Source organism: Leuciscus leuciscus (genome assembly GCF_965113295.1).
Source record: "Leuciscus leuciscus genome assembly, chromosome: 17".
NCBI classification, from domain to species: Eukaryota; Metazoa; Chordata; class Actinopteri; order Cypriniformes; family Leuciscidae; genus Leuciscus; species Leuciscus leuciscus.
In genome coordinates this window covers 8,105,354-8,125,893 of record NC_138741.1, presented here as the reverse complement: position 1 = coordinate 8,125,893, position 20,540 = coordinate 8,105,354, and the positions used below count along the sequence as shown (strand labels likewise).

General features: G+C 38.8%; 1 protein-coding gene across 3 annotated transcripts in view; it reads right to left on the bottom strand.

Annotated features, from left to right (window-relative positions):
• LOC309479261 (calpain-1 catalytic subunit-like) overlaps positions 1 to 20,273 on the bottom strand; it is a 98,713-nt gene extending 78,440 nt beyond the window's left edge. Inside the window, exons 1-13 of one of the 3 annotated variants that reach the window (XM_082143285.1) lie at positions 19,159 to 20,273; positions 18,700 to 18,944; positions 17,186 to 17,258; positions 16,903 to 17,021; positions 16,683 to 16,816; positions 15,849 to 16,023; positions 15,505 to 15,579; positions 14,704 to 14,789; positions 12,234 to 12,308; positions 11,993 to 12,153; positions 11,536 to 11,699; positions 11,426 to 11,437; positions 10,683 to 11,301 (exon numbers count right to left, since the gene is read on the bottom strand). In XM_082143285.1, the coding sequence (XP_081999411.1) occupies positions 11,068 to 11,301; positions 11,426 to 11,437; positions 11,536 to 11,699; positions 11,993 to 12,153; positions 12,234 to 12,308; positions 14,704 to 14,789; positions 15,505 to 15,579; positions 15,849 to 16,023; positions 16,683 to 16,816; positions 16,903 to 17,021; positions 17,186 to 17,258; positions 18,700 to 18,936 (1,545 nt within the window). In that variant the 5' untranslated portion in view covers positions 18,937 to 18,944; positions 19,159 to 20,273 and the 3' untranslated portion in view covers positions 10,683 to 11,067. Of the gene's footprint in view, positions 1 to 10,682; positions 11,302 to 11,425; positions 11,438 to 11,535; positions 11,700 to 11,992; positions 12,154 to 12,233; positions 12,309 to 14,703; positions 14,790 to 15,504; positions 15,580 to 15,848; positions 16,024 to 16,682; positions 16,817 to 16,902; positions 17,022 to 17,185; positions 17,259 to 18,699 lie in introns of those variants that run through there. The other 2 variants (XM_082143284.1, XM_082143286.1) reach the window with 2 other exon arrangements.
• Between the last annotated feature and the right edge of the window lie 267 nt (positions 20,274 to 20,540).

Below are 20,540 nucleotides of genomic sequence, written 5' to 3'. Positions count from 1 at the left end.
AGTTCGTGAACAGCAGCATACTTCGAATGGACTCCCAGGAGAAGAACCTCAACGATACAGCGCGCGCTGTTCAGGCTCTAGTGACGCAGGTGTCCGAGCTCACCCAACAGCTTCAACAACTGCGAGCTCCCACTGCGCCCCCCACACCGCCGGTTCCCCCACCACCACCAGAGAACCCCTCCCAGTCGGAGCCACGCCTACCAGTTCCCGAGTTATATGCAGGTGAACCCAACTTCTGTCGAGCTTTCCTAACACGATGCTCCATGCACTTTTCCCTCCAACCCAGGACATTCAATAATGAGCGAGCCAAGGTCGCCTTTGTGTTGACGCTACTGACTGGGAGAGCGGCACTCTGGGGAACAGCGGTGTGGGAGAATCAAGATCCATGCTGCGCCTCGTTCCGGGAGCTCTCCGCCGAAATGAAACGGGTTTTCGATCGGGCCGTCGCTGGAAGAGAGGCAGCAAGGATGCTGGCTGATCTGCGACAAGGAGAGAGGTCCGTTTCGGACTTTTCAATCGAGTTTCGGACCCTAGCGGCGGAGAGTCAATGGAACGAGGAGGCGCAGTGGGACATGTTCCTGCATGGGCTGGCTGACCGCGTCCAGAAGGAGATTTATGCCATGGACCTTCCCTCATCACTCAACGACCTGATCGCGTTGGCATTAAGAGTGGACGCTCGATTATCACGAATGGATCGCCGCACTCAGCCCAGTCGTCCCACAGGAGGGTTCGAGGGCCAACGATTTGGAGGCGGGGACGCGGTCAGCCCTGTCTGCGATCACGAGCCCATGCAGGTGGGGCGAGCTCGGCTTTCCCGGGAGGAGAAGGAAAGGCGGAGGTCCCAGGGCCTCTGCATGTACTGTGGAGGAGCGGGCCACTTCGCCTATAACTGTCCGTTAAAAGGCCCAGCCCGATAGTAAGTATGAGGCTACTATCGGGTGGGATCTCCGCCGAGAAGTCCTCATCCACATCTACTCTCCTTCCGGTAAGACTGAGATGGTCAACTCACCTTCACGACTGTCGAGCACTTCTGGATTCTGGGGCAGAAGGTAATTTCATGGATCACTCATTCGCACGCAAACTCCAAGTTCCCCTCAGACCCCTCACACACAAGATCTCAGTACACGCTCTCAACGGCCAGGAACTTCCCACCATCTCACTCATCACGGAGGACATCACTCTCATAACATCTGGAAATCACACAGAGACTATTTCCTTTTACATACTGGACACTCCCCTCGCACCCATCGTCCTTGGTCACCCCTGGCTCACCCGTCACAACCCTAGAGTGGACTGGCAATTGAAGTCTGTGTCGGCGTGGAGCAGTTTTTGTCATAAGTCTTGTCTAGTGTCTGCCTGTCCGTCTGTTTCTGTCCCTGTGTTTCAGGAGGAGGCAGTGGATTTATCTAACGTGCCCGCGGAGTACCTGGACCTGAAGGAGGTGTTCAGTAAGTCTCGGGCTGCTTCTCTTCCTCCGCATCGTCCCTATGACTGTGCCATAGAGTTACTGCCAGGTACGTCTCCGCCTAAGGGCAAATTATATTCACTCTCTGCTCCAGAGAGGGAGGCTATGGAGAAATATATTTCTGATTCTCTAGCAACGGGGTTCATCCGTCCTTCCTCTTCTCCAGCGGGGGCGGGGTTCTTTTTTGTGGGGAAGAAGGACGGGTCCCTGCGACCTTGTATTGACTACCGGGGGCTGAACAGCATCACGGTAAAGAATACTTATCCTTTGCCGTTGATGTCTTCAGCCTTCGAGAGGTTGCAGGGAGCGTCGGTTTTCACAAAATTGGATTTACGTAATGCTTATCATTTGGTCCGCATCAGGGAGGGGGATGAATGGAAGACCGCCTTTAATACCCCCAGGGGGCACTTTGAATACTTGGTCATGCCTTTCGGGCTGTCCAACTCCCCAGCGGTCTTCCAAGCACTTGTCAACGACGTGCTGCGAGACATGGTCGATCAGTTCATATATGTCTACCTGGACGACATATTGATTTTTTCTTCGTCTCTCCAGGAACATGTGCAGCACGTCCGACAAGTGCTCCAGAGGTTGCTAGAGAATGGGCTTTTTGTCAAGGCGGAGAAATGCGATTTTCATGCACAGTCTGTTCCTTTTTTAGGTTACATCGTGTCGGTTGAGGGAATGCGTATGGATCCTGAGAAGATCAAGGCTGTGGTAGAATGGCCAAGCCCAGATTCCCGTAAGGCCCTACAGCGGTTTCTGGGGTTCGCCAATTTCTACCGGCGTTTCATTCGCAATTTCAGCCAACTAGCCGCACCTCTGACCGCCTTGACCTCCCCCAGAACGACGTTCAGGTGGTCAGACGCAGCCGAGGCTGCGTTTGCCAAACTCAAGGGTTGCTTCGTTTCAGCCCCCATCCTGATAACCCCTGATCCATCACGTCAGTTCGTGGTGGAGGTCGATGCGTCAGAGGTGGGGGTAGGTGCAGTGCTATCCCAGCGTTCTCCTTCAGACGATAAGATGCATCCTTGCGCGTTTTTATCTCATCGTTTATCCCCTGCCGAGCGCAATTATGACATTGGCAACAGAGAGTTGTTGGCAGTCAAGTTAGCATTGGAGGAATGGCGCCACTGGTTAGAAGGGTCGGGGGTACCTTTTATCGTCTGGACCGATCACAAGAACTTGGAATATATTCGGACTGCTAAAAGACTAAACTCCAGGCAGGCTCGGTGGGCTCTTTTTTTCGGTCGTTTTGACTTTACTCTTTCGTACCGCCCGGGTTCTAAAAACATCAAACCCGACTCTTTATCGCGTATTTTTGACCGTTCCGAACGCCCGTCTACTCCCGAGTGCATTTTACCAGAGACTCTATTCATCTCTACACTCACATGGGAGATCGAATCGAAGGTCAAGAAGGCCTTAGAAGGGGTAACGCCTCCGGCCCGTTGTCCACCGAATCGTTTATTTGTGCCCGAGGGTTTACGGTCCAGCGTTATTCAGTGGGGACATTGTTCCAATGTGGCTTGCCATCCAGGAGTTAATCGCACTAAATTTTTGGTCAAGCAACGATTCTGGTGGCCTCTCATGGCTCGTGACGTTCACAATTTTGTCTTGGCTTGCTCAGTTTGTGCCACGGGTAAGACTTCCAATCGACCCCCAGATGGGTTACTTCAACCGCTGCCGGTGCCTTCGAGACCTTGGTCCCATATCGCTCTAGATTTTATCACCGCCCTCCCACCCTCCCAGGGTCACACGGTAGTTTTGACCGTGGTGGACCGGTTTTCGAAGGCGGCCCATTTCATTCCCTTGCCCAAATTACCCTCAGCCAAGGAGACAGCGTTGATAGTCGTTGACCACGTCTTTCGGCTACATGGCCTCCCGACGGACGTGGTTTCTGACAGGGGACCCCAATTTGTGTCCAAATTTTGGCGAGAGTTTTGTAAATGCCTGGGTGCGACTGTCAGTCTGTCCTCTGGGTTCCATCCCCAGAGCAATGGTCAAACTGAGCGAGCCAACCAGGATTTGGAGAGAGCGTTGCGATGTTTAGTGTCCAAGAATCCTTCCTCTTGGAGTCAGCAACTGTCTATGGTGGAGTACGCCCACAACACGTTGCCAGTGTCATCCACGGGCCTATCACCGTTTGAGGGTAGTGTAGGATACCAGCCACCAATTTTTCCTAGTCTGGAATCCGAAGTCGCGGTCCCCTCCGCCCACGCCTTCGTCCAGAGGTGTCGTCGCACTTGGACTAGAGCCCGTGAGACTCTACTCCAAGTGGGGGCGCGCACCAAGGCCAAAGCCGATCGCCACCGGCGTAGGCCTCCCGTATACGTTGTCGGTTCCAAAGTGTGGCTTTCTACCAAGGACATTCCTCTCCGCTCCATTTCTAATAAGCTTGCACCCAAATTCATTGGCCCGTTCTCTGTCACTAAAATCATTAATCCAGTGACAGTCCGTCTCAACCTCCCTCCAGTGTACAGGAGGATTCATCCCGTCTTTCATGTGTCCAAAATTAAGCCTGTTTTCTTTGCTCGCATTAATCCGCCAGCCCCGGTTCCCCCCCCGCCGCGACTCGTAGACGGGGAACCTACTTATTCGGTCAATCGTGTTCTGGACTCGAGACGGAGGGGACGCGGATTTCAGTACTTGGTGGACTGGGAAGGTTACGGTCCGGAGGAGAGAAGTTGGGTTCCTGCTAGGGACATCCTGGATCACTCCCTTATCGATGATTACAATCGGCAGGTAAGGGAGTCTGGGAACGCCAGGAGGCGTTCCTAGGGAGGGGGGTACTGTCACGGTTCATAAATCCTATGCCTCCTTCTTGTCTCGTGTTTCTGTTGTTGTGTGTGTGTGTGTGCTGATTGTGTGGGGCGTGCCGACTAATTGACGCTCATCAGCGATCCCGCTCATCACTTTCATCACCAGCTGCAGCTCATCTCATCACCTATATATACTCACGCATTTCTCATCTCCCTTGTCAGATTGTTGTTTGTGATTCCCGGTTGTGTTGTTCCCGTCGTCGTTCGAGTCTGGTGCCTTCTTCGTTCCTGTTCCTGTTCGTGTTCCTGTGGATGTTCACTCTGGATTTGTCACGTCACCTCAGCACTTCCCATCACGGCACTCATCTGACCATCGAAGTCCCTGCGTCACTAACCTGTTTCTTTCTGGACTCTTCACTTCCATCATTACATTACTCAAATAAAAGAGAGTTTTTACTTGCAATTGCTTCCGTGTTTCCATCATGACACCCTCACCCAGAGTCCCGCATTCTCAGACCCCTCGTTTTTCGAGACAGCGCCTATTGGGATGCAATATTACGGTCTCGTTTTATTTAAAGTTATCCAAATAAATATTTGCGTTCCCTGCTTAATGCATGTGCCAAAAAAACTCATTGTGTTCTCTGACTAACAAATTACCCAGTAGTTATTTTTTGAGCGTGGGTGTAATTGAAAGAAAATGACTGACGGAAGGGATACAATTACAGATTGAACTATCTTCTGAAAAATATTATGTGATATTATATTGCTACAATGTTTTTTTTTTATTCGAATTCCAATTTTTCTTTCAGTTCAACCTATAATGGTCTAATTAACATTATACCATGCTAACATTACAAAACCTGTTTTTTGATATTTTGAATGCAAGCAAAACTCAAATAAGAATAGACAAAACACCAATAATAAACAATTCTGTACTTTATTTAATGATCACCTAAACATCATCTTGCTGTAAACAGGACAAAGCAAAGAAAAATGGGAAGAAAGAATTGTGTTAGTGACTTTACTTTTCATCTTCAATTGCATAAAAAAAAACTCCTCATTTATAAGTCGCTTTGGATAAAAGCGTCAGCTAAATGAATAAATGTAAAATGTAATGTAAATGCACAAGGTAAAATAATTACTTTCTGGTAGGCGAATGTTCCTTCTTTTTTTCATTCTTTTTGCAATCGCTCTGTCAAATTCCTCGACTGATTAATACATAGTGAAGGCATAGTAAATTTGATTATTAGGCAATTGTATGAGTTGTAAATAACTGGCAACAACTTCATATCACAGTTAAATTAATATTGATTCTTACGGGTTTTTTTAATAGCCTACTTACGTTTTATAAGAACTCATTTAAGTAGTCTACATAGATGATATAAAGTAAAATAATTACTCCGGCATTAATTCATTCAATTGAATAGTTTAGGAGAAAAGGTCCGGTAATTAAAAAAAGGTCAAACGGTAAATCTGATTAAATAATTAATGATGACATTCTTTGATATTAATTAACACACTTAATGTATTTAATTGGTCTACTTTAATGTCAACTAATTTTAATCATTTAATCAATTAATCAATCATTTTTACAATGGCTTGTCTACAAAAAGCCCAAGGTTAAAGGCTAACGTTAGCTATCAAAATATTTTCGGGGAAAAAAGGCGAAAAAACATACATTAACGGCTCAAATTTTGTTTCAAACTATCTTTACAAATATTAAATGGACTATTCATATGTTGGTGTATCGATGAGCTATAGCCTAAAGTATTTTGATTTAAAAAGAAATCGAATGAATATGATTCGCTAAATAAAATTGACGATACTCACGTTTCGGCTTAAGTTCTTCACGTGTTTATCCGATCCAATTTTGATAGGAGGCGCTGTCTCGAAAAACGAGGGGTCTGAGAATGCGGGACTCTGGGTCCGGGACTGTAGCTGCAGGCTCCGAGCCTGCGTTTAGTGTCTGCTAAAGGCTGAGAGATACGTTAAGTTAATTTAATTTATGTCCATTTCTTTTCTATCTTTGAATGCTAGGGGGTTAAAACAGTGTTAAGCGGAAAGCTATTTGTTTTATTTTGCAAGGAACAAAAAGCGAACTGTGTTTTCTTACAAGAGACTCACTCTGTGTTAAATAATGAAAGATTTTGGAAAGTTCAGTGGGGTGATTTAGCCTTGTTTGCACATGGATCATCGTATTCAGCTGGAGTGATGGTATTATTTAACAGATTTGAAGGCTGAATTATCTGTAGTTTTTCACGAAGGGGATACAGAAGGCCACTGGTTAATGATAGCAGTAGAAATACATGATAAATGTTACATATTAATCTGTATTTATGGTTATAATAGTAAAGTGGCTAATAGAGAAATGTTTGAGAAACTTGGAAAATTGGCTAATGAATGGGGAAAAAAAGTATAATGCAGAACATGTGATAATAGGTGGAGACTTTAATATTGTCCCTGATTCATGGCTAGACAGGAGACCTCAGAGAGCTTCACATTCTGTGTATAATGACACTATATTGAATTTCTGTGAAACTGTAAATGTGGTTGATTACTGGAGGGTATCCAACCCAAACAGCATTCAGTATACATGGTTTAACCCCTCAGGAAATGGACAATGTTCAAGATTAGATTATTGGCTTATTTCTTGTGAACTATGTAAAATTGTCTCTGATTGTAAAATTACAGCAGCCCCACTTACAGATCACTGTATGGTTACTCTGTCTTTATCAGTCCTTAAGAAACTGCCAATTTCTCCTAATATTTGGAAGTTTAATAATGACTTGTTAAAGAATGATAGATTTGACCAACAAGTGTTGGCTCTTATTGAGGAGATTGATAAGTTAGACATGTCTAACTTAAATAAATGGGAATGGTTCAAATTTTAGGGTTAAACAAATAGCAATTGATACAGGTAAATTTTTATCAGTGAGGAGAAAACAGAAACAAAAGGAATTGATTGGAGAAATAAACTCTTTGCTAGTTAATATACAAGAATCACCAGAAAATTCAGCAAAATTACAGTCACTGCAATCTCAACTAGATGAATTGTATTCAGAAAAAGCAAATGGAGCTTATATTCGATCGAGAGCATGATGGATTGAGGAGGGAGAAAAAAGTTCATCGAATTTTTTTGGCCTTGAAAAACAAAGACAAACAAAGAAAAAGATTAGCAAGCTTAAGATTAATGAAATTACAACAGATGATCCAAAAATGATTCAAAATGAAATTTTGCTTTTTTATTCTAACCTTTATAAATCCAATTATAATAAAGCCGATTGTGATTCTTTATTTGGGAATATAAGAAATCAAATACATAAACTGAAAGAGGAAGACAAAGTTTTAATTGATGATGAGTTGACCTTAGAGGAAATGGATATAGCTTTAATACAAATGAGTAATTGTAAATCACCAGGTATAGATGGTTTATCTACTGAATTTTTAAAACATTTTTGGAAAGATATTCGGAAATGATTATATAATGCATTTTTAGAATGCATTCAGGAAGGAAGTTTATCACCTACTATGAAAACAGGTTTAATAACCCTGCTACCTAAACCTAAAAAAGAGTTGTTATTATTAGATAATTGGAGACCAATAACTCTGTTATGTACAGATTATAAATTACTTGCCCTGGTGTATGCTAATCATCTTAAATTGGTACTTGGAAAACTTGTAGAGGAATATCAATCAGCATTCATAAAGGGAAGATATATTCAAAACCATATTAGACTAATATTGGATATGATCGACTATCAATCACTGATACAATCAGAAACTCTCATTCTGTTTTTAGATTTTTTTAAAGCATTCGACAATGTGGAGCATGAATTTATATGTACGACGCTTAGAATGTTTGGTTTTGGGGAAGGGTTTTGCAAGGTTATTAAAATGTTCTATAACAACATTCATAGTTATATATCCCTTAATCCAGGCATGACTCCTAGAATTAAAATTTTGCGTGGAATTAGACAAGGCTGTCCAATCTCTCCAAAACTGTTCATACTATGCACTCAAATGCTAGCTTATTTAGTTGTCAACCATCCTCAATTAAAAGGAATTACCTGATTATGAATATTGAATTAGTCAATTTGCGGATGATACAGCAATATTTTTAAAAGACAAATCTATAGTTAAAAAAGTTCTGGATATTATTTCAGTTTTTTCTGGAGCATCAGGCTTATGCCTAAGTTTAAAAAAATGTGAACTTTTTCCTCTGTTTCCATGTAGTGAAGAAAATATAGAATCCATTCCTGTTCAATCTGAAGTGAAATATTTAGGGTTAAAAATATTTAAAGAAATTCATATGAGAGAATTAGTAAATATAGAAGAGAAAATTGATAGTATGAAAAAATCCCTTAATCATTGGCTTATGAGAGATCTGTCTATCATGGGCAGAATACTCTTGATCAAAGCAGAACATTTACATTTACATTTATGCATTTGGCAGACGCTTTTATCCAAAGCGACTTACATTGCGTTATCCTATACATTTATACATAGGTATGTGCAATCCCCTGGGATTGAACCCACAACCTTGCGGTGTTAACGCAATGCTCTTACCACTGAGCTACAGGAAAGCTTATGAAGACATATCTAAACTTATTTACCCATGTTACTCTCTTTATGTTTCTCCTCAACTGATAAAAAAGGTAAACTCTATTTTGTTTAATTTTATATGGAAAAACAAAACTCATTATATTAAAAAATCTCAGATGATTAAAGAATATAAAAATGGAGGTCTGAAAGCCTCTGAATTTGAATCAATGGTTGGAGTACTTAAACTGAATTGGATTAAAATGTATTTAGCCCAGCCTAACTCAATGTGGTTTCATATACCAAAGTCTGTATTCGAGCAAGTTGGAGGATTAGAACTTTTGCTGAAAAGTGATTTTGAGGTTTCCAAATTGCCAATTAAGCTTTCAAAATTCCACAAACAGATTTTATACTACTGGATAATGATAATCACCCAAAATGTTTCACCGCATTGTTCCACATTGTGGAATAACAGAACCATTACAATAAACAGAAATACAGTATTCAAAAAACAGTGGTATGAAAAAAAAGTTGTATATGTTGTTGATCTTTTAGATGAAACATGTCAAATTATTCAGCATAATACATTCATGGAGAAATTTTAGATAAAATGTTCCTTTAGAGAATTTAATACACTGTGCAAAGCCATCCCTCTTGCTTTAAACTAATACAAAACACTCTTACATATTCAAAGGTATCTGTTAAACTGCCCGAGTTAAAGATTGGAGAAGTATATATTGGAGATAAAAAATTTAACAACAAAGTAATAGGGAATGTATTCAAATGTAAGTTATATTCAGATTTCAATAAACCTTCCAAATTAAAACAATTTGAAAGTGAAACATTTAAAAACAAATTCTGTAATTACCTGAAATGGCCAATTTTACCTAAAATTAAGGATATCCAGTTTAGGATTATTAATAACGTGTATCCCGCTGCTGAAGTTTTACGCAAAAGATTCCGTTTTGAAGTAGATCCTTGTGTTTTTTGTTTAAAAGAGCCTGAAACCATTGATCATTTATTTTTTGCTTGTCCAGTAATATTGAAATTCTGGCAGGATCTTTTCAGTTGGTTAAATATTGATATCAACACTGATAATCCATCACTAATTTTGTCTCAGGTTTTGGTTTATGCAGATGGTCTTTCGGAAAAGTTGTCATACAATTTAAACATTATTATCACAATGGGAAAATATCACATACACAAAAGTAAGCAGAGTAACAGTAAACCCTCTTTAAATTACTTTAAAAATTAATGTAAAAAATACTTAGAATCTTTAAAACACTTATCCAAAGATAATCAAACCCTTGGAGAATTGTACATCAATATATGAGTCTCTTTCCTTTTAAGTTTGGTAAGATTTTATACATGTATTTATTATTATTATTTTTTTCTTTCCTTGCACCCCCTCTAAAATGGTTAAAGAATGTTTGTTTTGTTTGTTGTTATTGTATGTGATGTATATACACACACATCGACATTTATGATGGAGATATGATTGGAAAAGTGTATACTTTGTAATAGGCATTTTATTGTTCCCTATTTGGTTTTGTAAATTGATATTGTTCAATAAAAAATAAAAAAAAAATAAAAAAATACTCGACCGAGGCGGATCTCAGTAAACGCTCTCACTTCTACCTGTGTTTGTTGTGAATGTGATGTCCATTGTTTTAGTGAAATGCTGCCCTCTACTGTAAGAAACCCGTAACTGCAGTGTTAGTTCAATACTTACAGGGGCCCTTCACTTATTCCTCCAGAAACTAAATGGAGCAAAACACTGTCCACTAAATAACTAGTTTTATGGATTTGGAGCAGTTTAGCTGGAAAAACTCGACGCAGCCGCACTAGCGGTCAATCAGTCTTATTGCATAGCAAATATTAAAATTGTAATCAGACATTTGAAATAATATATGGGGAAATAATTATTTGAAAAACATTGTTTATTTTTTTTAGTATTGGATCTTTTGTGACACTTCAGTCTATGCGATTAATTTTGACGACATGATGGGCACTCACTGAAATGGCATTAACAAGGTGTCATTATGTTACTGACTGACCTGACCCAATCACAACGTTACAACATGACAGAAAATCAAAAACCTTACACATAAACAACAATAAATGTGACTAATAACATTAATTTCACAGCTCACAAATTCAGATTACATTAAATAACAATAGTTTAAGAGAAACATTAATGCTAATAAACAACAAAAATTCCCGGGGAATATATATAGCACAGCACTGATGTATGAAACTGTCAGTAGTCGAGTCTTTTCATTTATCTGGAGTCACTGATAGGTCATTTCATAAATATGTCATCTCAGGTTTCATATTTCTCCTATGGGATTCACTCTTTGAGAAGATGGACAATATGAATTTTGCACACTCTTTAGGATTGAAAGTGGCCGGTACAATGAGATACTCTCCTGGATCAAGCTTGAAGAATCTCATCACATGTCTTGTATTGATGAAGTTCCCACTACCTTCAATGGGGCGTTTGCGGTAGAAGAACTTGTCCGGGAGCTTCACATCTTTCATCTAAAGGAGAATTAAATATAAACTTGTATTCAAGCAACCAGTTTATTTAGTAAATATCATGTAATTTATGCATTTTCAAAGCAAAGTTTAACACTTTTGAGCTTGAATAATATTTTGTACTTGCCTCTGGTGGAATCTGTTGAAGTAGAAAATAGAATAGCACACCATTAATAAGTGGAAACCAAAATTACTGTATTTTCTGTGACTCCAATAGAGTTATTTGTTAATACTGACCGCAAAAACATCGAAGCCGATGGCATAGTTAGAAACTTCACTTCTGTTTCTCTTCTCATGGTTCTGCATGAGGGACACCAGTATGTTTTCAGGGCACTGACCACTACATTCCTTATCAAGCTCCTCAATCCTCACCCGAAACTGAGGGTTCATCCAGAAAGAGTCTACAAGACATCCATTGAATTAGACCTTTGAGGTACATGCAGTAGGTACACATAAACGCACACACATCTGGTTCACTATCTTTGTGGGGACTCTCCATAGACTTAATGGTTTTTATACTGTGTACACACACACACACACACACACACACACACACACACGGCCAATGTTATGCATAGACACCCCAAAAGCATATTGCATGTTGTATCTAATATTTCTATTCATGCATGCTAGTATGTAATTGTATGAAATGCTCACATGCCACTCTCTCTCATTATATATATATGAGCTATACCTTTATTATTGAGGCAGCCACCAGCTGTAGTCCCATTAACCCAGCTGTCTTTGTAACATGTGGAAGTCCATTTGCATTCAGAGGAACTGTCCAGAAAATCAGGACTAAGGCAGCAAATATCAATGTCTTCAAAGTTTTTGGTGAAGTCCTCCATTGACATCCTGCAGTAAAATATGAGTAACTGAAAACATTTGATTCATTGATGCTAGAGATCATATCTGAAACTACAGTTAATGCTCACCAGAACTCTCCGTCATTGGCCAAAGAACGACACCTGGATTGCTCCTTCTGACTCACTTTGTTCCACAATGATGACCTAAAGTTATGCAAAAGCATATATTAAAATATTACATGGGGTTATGCTCACTGAGAAACTAACAGCAGCAAATAAAGAGGAAAAAAACAGATATAACTTTTGAATTGAAAAGCTTCTGTTGTAATTAGTATTTCTCTAAAAGGGTTAGGGTTAGTTGAATTTCCATTGGCACAGAATTAAATAAGATAACAAAAAGTATGGAAATAAAATTAGCAATTGTACCTCAGAGTCAATTTAAAGTCCATTTTATTATTGTTTAACTATATTTGTATAAATTATCATTCAGATTTCTCTCATTTTAACAGGTTGAAATGTTTTAAAATGACCATCAGAATTCATTAACTCTTTTTAAAAGTAATTGATGTTTGTGCTTTGTTCCCCACCTAAATGATGACATTTCCCAGAAGATGATGTCACTAAAGAACTGGCTTTTATTTTAAAGGTATATTCTATAACAAAAGACTGACTAAAGGCAACAAAAGCTCATTCATTCAAAATATCCTTCAGTGAATGAGAGTTAGCAGTGACCGTTGATGTAACTCATGCAAATTAAAAATCAACAGCACTTGACAACCTCCAGCGATGTTAGTGAACATTCCTTAACAAGTCTAGACAAGATGTTAAACTAAAAACAGAAAACGTTGTGGCCGTTTATTTACATGACAACAGCGTTTTGTGGGGCCTGTGCAAGTTTTTGAAAACGATAATGTTATATTTTCTGTATAAAGTACAAAAACGCAAATTTGTGAAAACGGTGACATCATGCGCATGTGTATTATGTTCAGTCTATAAGTGTGTAGCGTTTCTTTACAAAGTGACAGCGGCAATGCACTGGCCTGGCATGAATAATACAGCGCTTTTAATCATTTTAGCGGATCCGTGTGAATGGTAATACTTTTGACAACAATGTCATTGCCTAATAAACAATACGTGCAGGAGCCATCTTAACATAAGGTTTTGGTTATTCTTCAGATATTCAAGGTATTACCCCAATATATATATATATATATATATATATATATATATATATAATTGATCACCAATTGCTATCATCTTGATAAAACTTTCTTCAGTTAAACAAAGATAAAACTGAAGTCATTGCATTTGGAAACAAAGATGAAGTTCTCAAGGTGAACGCATACCTTCACTCTAGGGGTCAAACAACTAAAAATCAAGTCAGGAATCTTGGTGTGACACTAGAGTCAGACCTTAGTTTCAGTAGTCATGTCAAAGCAATAACTAAATCAGCATACTATCATCTAAAAAATATTGCAAGAATTAGACGCTTTGTTTCCAGACAAGACTTAGAGAAACTTGTGCATGCTTTCATCACCAGCAGGGTGGATTATTGTAATGGACTCCTCACTGGCCTTCCCAAAAAGACCATAAGACAGTTGCAGCTCATACAGAACGCTGCCGCCAGGATTCTGAGCAGAACCAGAAAATATGAACATATCACACCAATCCTCAGTTCTTAACACTGGCTCCCAGTTAGATTTAGGATTGATTTCAAAGTATTATTACTGGTATATAAATCATTCAATGGCCTAGGACCTCAATACATTGCAGATATGCTCACTGAATATAAACCCAACAGATCACTCAGATCATTAGGATCATATCAGCTAGAAATACCAAGGGTTCACTCTAAGCATGGTGAGTCTGCTTTTAGCTATTATGCCAGCCGCAGCTGGAACCAGCTTCCAGAAGAGATCAGATGTGCTCCTACAGTGGTCACATTCAAATCCAGACTCAAAACACTTCTGTTTAGCTATGCATTTACTGAATGAGCACTGTGCCACTGTTCGTCCGACTGTACTGTACTGTATTTCATTTTATTTTTCTAAACTGTTTTAATTATTCTTATTTCTTTTTATTATTTTAATTTCTTCTATGTAAAGCACTTTGAATTGCCATTGTGTATGAAATGTGCTATATAAATAAACTTGCCTTGCCTTGCCTTGATAAAAAAAAAAATTAAATAAAAAAATTAAACACCTGAATTTTGCATTCATGGGGACTTGATAAAAATAGCAGCTTTCAAAAATGTCAGCATCTATGCAAACCCAAGTAGTGGTATCATTTAAAATTAGTTATTAAAATGTTGATGTTTTGATCAAAGAAACCTAGAAAAATATTTTATCTAATATACTACATATGATGGGGACAAAATTACTTTTAAAGATTTACAGTTTGAAAGCTAACAAGCCTACTGGAAAAAAAGATATTTAGCATACTAATAACTTAAAACAACTCTCAAACCTCATTAAGACTTTTTATTTATTTATTTATTTATACTTAATATAATAGTCATGAATCATCTAGTGGTACAAACAAAGAGTGACGCTTGATCAGTGTTGTGATTAGTGAATCTATAATTTCATTCGACTCTTACTTGTCACTCCAGTCACCGGTCCACTCGCCTTTTCCCCAAGGGTTCAACACTCTCACCAGCTGAACTGGTTTTCCTCGGCATGTTACCTGTAGAATACAACATGACATGACACTTTTGATGCATAAATACAGAATATGCCATTTGCCATTTCACCAGGGATATTGTGGAATAACCTGTTTACCTCAGGACTAAGGTGGCTAAACACAATGCTTTGAGTTACATAAAGTACAAAACATTTTTTCAAGAAACTTCTCTTGCAAAATCACAGGCTTGACGTAAGAGATACACAGGAATGAATGCTAACTGAACAAAGGACATACCAAAGTGTGGAGCTCATGCTGAATACATCTGAATGCAATTAGTAAATAAATACTGGTGTACACAATAACAAAAATGGTTGAAAAATATGAGAACAAAGCAAGTATTGTTGTAGTTCAGGGGTGCCAGTCCTATTCCTATAGTATAGATCAAACCTGCAGAGTTCAGATCTAGCCCTGATCTAACACACCCGTCTGTAATTATCAAGCGCTCCTGAAGATCTACAATCGCTGGTTCTGTTGTGTTTGATCAGGGTTCAAGCTGAACTTTGCAGGAAGATAGATCTCCAGGAACAGGATTTGGCACCCCTGTTGTAGTTAAACACCTGTCTTTCTATAAAAATCAACCTCAGGCTTATTGAACATTTTCCCAGGTGGTTACATGTGAAGATCTATCTGTCTGTCTGTCTGTCTATCTGTCTATCTGTCGGTCTCCCTAATCTGATGGCACTGTGATCTGACATTTGATTCTGTGAATACTTACCTTGTAAACCCCCGTCACTGTATATGCATGGCCTTGAACAATACCATTGGGTAATACTGTGTTTGCAGATGTTTTCTGATATGGTATGAAAAAAAGACATATTGAATCAAAAATGCTGCTCTGTGAAATATGTATCAGGAAATAGGAAAAGATTGTTTTATGTACAGCTAATGCTCTACATTGTTCCCTACATCTTACATTTTAGAAATGTTCACTATAGTAATTTGTATTTAATTGAACATTGAAATCTTTAATGTAAAATACTTCAGTGACAGTGTTTTAGATGGATATGATGATAACATATGTCACAGTAATGAAAGGACAAGCCTGAGGTCACCGCTTACCCCCACAAAGGTGCCACAGGCCATCAGAGCCTTTGCTTTTGCTGCACGGTTCATCAGGCTCCACAAATCAACAGAAGTTTTTGCTGTTTCAAAGTGCACGTGGATGCCACCAGTGAAGTCCAACAGAGCCTCAGATACAAGACCAGCGTGCATGTCAGCATAGGAGCCGCACACCCTGTAAAAGTAATTCTACATTTCAATATACAGTGGACCAACAAGCCTTTAATGATTGATTCTGTGGATTTACTCAAATTGTTGATGATTAAAATAGCCCAGGGGTGTCCAATCCTGCTCCTGGAGGGCCACTGTCCTGCAGAGTTCAGCTCCAACCCCAGTTAAACACACCAGCTAATCAAGGTCTTACTAGGCTTACTAGCAACTTCCAAGCAGGGGTGTTGAGGCAAGCTGGAGCTAAACTCTGCAGGACAGTGGCCCTCCAGGACCGGGTTTGGACTGTTATCATTGTGACAATGTCCAATACTTCTATCTGTAAGGCAACTTCAGAACCAGGGTACATACACAACATGAAAAAGGCCAAAACTCTTGTAATTATGGTTAAATAATATTTGGTAGCACTTTATTTACAGTCTTGTTCCCCATGTACATACGTACTTATTATAGCAATTACAATAACAGGGTAATAACTAGGTACTAACCCTGAACCTGCCCCTAAACTTAACCTTTACCCATGTAGTTACCTTACATTACCAGTGCTGTCTTGGGTAAGTACAAGTACACATACTGTAAAATCAAGTGTAACCTAATATTTTTATGTTCAATAAACAAACATGCTTTTATACTATGAAAGAAGAATCATTTTAAGAATAAACCTACTTGGCATAAGCTTTCTCCAGCAAGGCAGGCCAAAACTCATTAGATGTTTTTGAATGAACAAAAATGAGCTTGCCATCGATTGTTGGCAGTTTGTCATCAATGACAACGTCAATCCATTTCCCGAACCTCCAGAACTATAATAAAGCAGAAGGATTAAGGACTGATCATTTGATTTCATAAAATGTATTTAAGTTATTTTGAAAAAGACCAAAGAACTCACTCTAAAGTGAAATATCCCTGCATAATCTTCACCAAATGACTGGCCAACTGGCATGACCTGGTCCATGACATCCTCCTGAAAGGTTAAAGCTCCAACTGAAGCAAGAAACCAGCAGTCTCCTGAGGTAAAAGCACAAACATTAGCAAAAATGTATCTTTCATTGAGTTAACAAAAGGCATTCTGGTCTATATGGAGTGATGCTATTTACTGCATACTGTAGATACAGTATCATTCAAAACCAACACCTACTGGAGTATGTAAATAAACACAGATATAAGCATACCTAAATAAGATCCTTGGGAATAGTCAAACCTGGAAACCCCCTTAACAATAAGTTGAGGGTCTGCCACTATTTTCTAAAGGAGAGAATAATTAAATTAATACATTATACAACGAAATTTGCCCTAAGGATTTGGGAACAACAGAAGACATTTAGACTCGTATATTGTATTTTGAATCTGCTTTCAAGACACTTAAAGACACAGTACGCCTCTAGAGGTTCCTTTTTCAAAACAATAACAAAGGCGTAGCTTGATGATGCCGTGACTGAACGTGGAATCATGGGAGTTGTCATCTTCACCTCCACAGCCGATGGAAAGCAATCCGACCGGACTAATGATTGAGCTATTGTGTTCGTTTTATTAACGTTACTGTGGTATGAAGCAGGGCGGGCCGAGGGCCGTGGGACATTTTACCTTGCTGTTTTTATTAAAGTTACATTTGAAGTTCACCTCCTTTCCTGAACTCAAACTTTGTTACAGTTATGTCTGATACTTAAAATCACTTAAATTCCCCTCTTTTTATTTCATTCTAATAAAACAGCCGCAAGTGCTGAATTACTTCTCATACAGGTCACTTTATCTGATAAATTAAAATTGTGGGGTAACATAGCGCTGTTTTACAATCTTACTAAAATACATTTGAGTGTGTTGAAAGTTATGTTAAGGTTACTCTGTGCGTTCGCTCGGTGGCTGGTATGAGACACTTGTTGCACATTGCAGTAACTTCGATATTAGAATATCATATTGTTAAAAGCTGGGTGACTTGTGTTGCTAAATGGCATGCACTTAATTTTTTAATATTTTGTATGGTGGAGAAAATGCTGCACTGTTACTACAAGCTCTTTTTGATTATGCCATGCTAGCCACTTGACTGAATTACATTGTCTCTGAGGCATGGTGCAAACATGTTACTCGCGGTAAATCAAGAAAACAAGAGATTCAAGCAATAAGACTAATAACCGTGTTGAACTATATAACAATGATTCGTTTTCTGTCAATAAAAGTATCCAAACAGTTGCTCACCTATCTAATAAAACACATAATATATTAAAGCATAATAATTATTAAACACATAACATAATATACATATTATAAAGCGTATATAAGTGTCTTCTACCGGTAACATGGATATGTCATTGACAGACGACATAATGACGGGCCGTTACACTGGTTAAAATACCTGATTTCTCTGGATTTAAACATTGTTGGAAACATTTGGGATCTTGCAAGTACACGTCAACAATATATTTAACATTGTTTGAGTGTTTTTTGAGCATTTTAATCCAAAAATCGTACATATTGTGCCTTTAAGATGTCTTGCCACAATTGTAAATAAAAAATATGTTGGGAAATGCTACAGATAAACCTGTTTTTACAAGCCCTAAGAGACATTTAGCAACAATTGATGATGGTATATATTAAAGTTCTTTTAGATCCGTTCAAACAATAATGTTTATATACTCTTCTTGCAAGTTTCTAAAGGTCTGAAGATGGAAAGTCAATACAGGTAACTTACTGATGGCCTCAACCATTTGATTTTTTTCATATCCAATCCAAGTTTCTTCTTTGGGTCAATGGAGCTGCTGTCTAAAGGGAACTTCTCATCAACATATCTCCTGTTATTGGTGAAGCAGCTCTTCTTCAACTCCTGGTAATCCTGATCCAAGAATTTCAAAGGGACTTCAAGAGTGCCCGTTTTGTCTCTTGTGGGCTGTTCATCCCCGGGTATTCTGTTCACACGAGGTGGTGGCATTTTTACAGCTGTAAAAGTCAGATTTTTAGGAAACAATATAAAGAAAAACAGATAAAAGTGTCACATCTGGCATCGTAAGAGATAAGATACTCTAGGCTTGTTAGACCTGTTTGGGAGAGAAATCTTGTCCCTTTGAAAGACACATCTTGATCGCTTTTAAGAGACTTACAATATAATTAGTGATTAAACTCAGTTTTTTAAGATATAAATGATATACTTCACCTTCAAGGATAACAACTCACCTAATTGAGCATTTTTCTCTTACTAGGTTTGACCGATTCTCTTTGTTCTGCCCTAGGCTCTGGAATTCCGCGCTCAGACCAAATTATGTTTTCAGGAAGGGTGTAGAGCAGTGTGTAGGTTTTGTTTTGCTCAGGGACACTATTGCGTAAACTGAAAAAGACTTCCAAATTCCTCCCACCTGTGCAGTTACGTAACAGTTTCACAGTTTTAGTTTCACAGTTATATAGCCTTAACAAAAAAAATTTGAATATGCAAATGAATGCGGAAAGTGTTCAAGAACTTCAAATGTCTTTTAAAAATTGTTGCTAAGCCAATTAATGTTTTGACGGAAAGGTTAGTGTGTTAGATTGGTTGATAAGACCACAAAGGGACACACAATAATGACCATAATTATGAACAGTAACTAAGAACATTGTGGCATCGGTCTAACAACAAACTACATAAAACTTAGGCTTCATCTATAGAAATACACTTAATGTTAGACAGTAACACTCCAATCTTTTTTTCTTTCTTTTTTTTTCTTTTTTTGAGGAGGGGCAATTATAAGTCAGAAGAATAAAATACGTATTGTTGTGTCCTGCTGTAAAAGCCAAGTAAAGCCCTTATCCATTTAGCTTTTTCTGACAAAACAACGTTCTTCTAGCTAACGTTCTTCTGCAAAATGCATGCAATGGTGTAATATTAATCATTTCATTCTAATAATTTAATAATAACTTTTATAAATAAAGTTGTAAGCTATTGGCTCTCTAAGACCTTAGTTACACCTGGTAGGCCCAATAAGATCCAAATGATGTGATCAAAAGTGGAGAGCTAAATAGCCCACAATAATAAACCCCAAGACGTTTTGTGATCTTATGTCAAGTTCATGCTCTAAACATAACCTAGTGTTCACATAATAAATGAAATACTTGAAGTGAACATATGGCGTGATTTGTGAAAACAAATTAATTTCAAATAGAGGGCTACTTTTGAATGCCGTTAACGAGCGTTTTGCCATTATAATTCTATCATTAGTTATGGCATCAACAGAGGCTGCGGCGAAGACGATAACATGTCAATCTCTGACGCCCGGCAATACTTTGATTTAGCGACGCTCACCCGAATCCGACTCATACCAGGTCAACCGTCAAAGGAGACGATGTTACAGGTGTACACAACACAGCGATACTTCTCGGCCAACCGAGGCGGATCTCAGTAAATGCTCTCACTTCTACCTGTGTTTGTTGTGAATGTGATGTCCATTGTTTTAGTGAAATGCTGCCCTCTACTGTAAGAAACCCGTAACTGCAGTGTTAGTTCAATACTTACAGGGGCACTTCACTTATTCTTCCAGAAACTAAATGGAGCAAAACACTGTCCAA